The following is a 926-nucleotide window of genomic DNA, read 5'->3' on the forward strand; positions in this document are numbered from 1 at the left end:
CTGAACTGGTCTGAACTGGTCTGAACTGGTCTGACAGTGACTCACAGCTCCAGAGGAAGGCCACAGTCGACGGTCAGTGTGGCATATGGTCCGGTGATGGCCAGCACCATAGTGTGCCAGCGGTTATCGTCCAGTCCCACATCCATAAAGCTCAGCCGGCTCCGCCCACCAGCACCAGGAGGCGTGGTCAAGAAGTGGAGGCGGTTCTCAGAGACACGTAACCCCAGCAACAGCGATTCAGACCGGTCCTCCACCACGGAGAAGATGTACTCATTCTTCTGGAACAGAGAAGAACAAGTTACACCACACCAGACCACATTAGACCAGACCTGGTTCTACTCGGTTCTCCTGGTTCACCTTCCATCTCAGTCTCGGGATCTTGATGGTGGCCACCAATGAGAACTCAGCAGGGAAGTAATCACAGTTGGTGAAGATTTGTGAGGCGGGGAAACTCAGAGCTGTCGTCACGGCACCAGCCAATCGGAGACCTCTGGACCCTCTGGACTGAACCATCTGCACCTGCTTGGTCAAATCATCTGTTTATCTGCCACCCAACTTTTTTCATCTATCGCCCCTCCCTCCTTCCACACCTGTGTCCTACCTTCGTGGGCGGGGCTTGTCCTGGTCGGGGCAGGGCTCTGGACAGCAGGTCAAGAGGCAGCAGGTCTGAGGAGGAAACAGTTCGGCTTTTTAAACACACGCGATGTAAACAACAGTAAATCTTTATAACACAGGCTACCATTCACACATGAGGAGAAATACCAGATTAAAACCTTTATGTGAGCACCCTGAATCTGTGGAAATATCTTGAGGATATCTGACAACATTTTAGGATCTCATAAAATGCAGGGATTGGTTGAATTTGTGATGAATTTCGTGATGACAAAATTGTAAGACTGCTATTTAAAAAAACATTTTTTCTTTGT

At 49.7% G+C, this 926-nt stretch overlaps 1 protein-coding gene across 1 annotated transcript; it reads right to left on the bottom strand.

The window, feature by feature from the left end:
• Positions 1–45: 45 nt before the first annotated feature.
• On the bottom strand, positions 46–669 carry LOC111671610 (thrombospondin-type laminin G domain and EAR repeat-containing protein-like; the record flags this gene model as incomplete). The annotated part of the gene is made up of 2 exons (XM_087179024.1): positions 358–669; positions 46–278 (listed from the first exon to the last, which is right to left on the bottom strand). Coding segments are annotated over exons 1-2 (389 nt in total), but the record flags the coding sequence as incomplete, so codon positions are not given.
• Positions 670–926: the final 257 nt, after the last annotated feature.

Source organism: Seriola lalandi, unplaced genomic scaffold (genome assembly GCF_002814215.2).
Source record: "Seriola lalandi dorsalis isolate HSWRI2012SDOR001 ecotype SW California unplaced genomic scaffold, Sedor1 jcf7180002007242, whole genome shotgun sequence".
Lineage (NCBI taxonomy): Eukaryota > Metazoa > Chordata > Actinopteri > Carangiformes > Carangidae > Seriola > Seriola lalandi.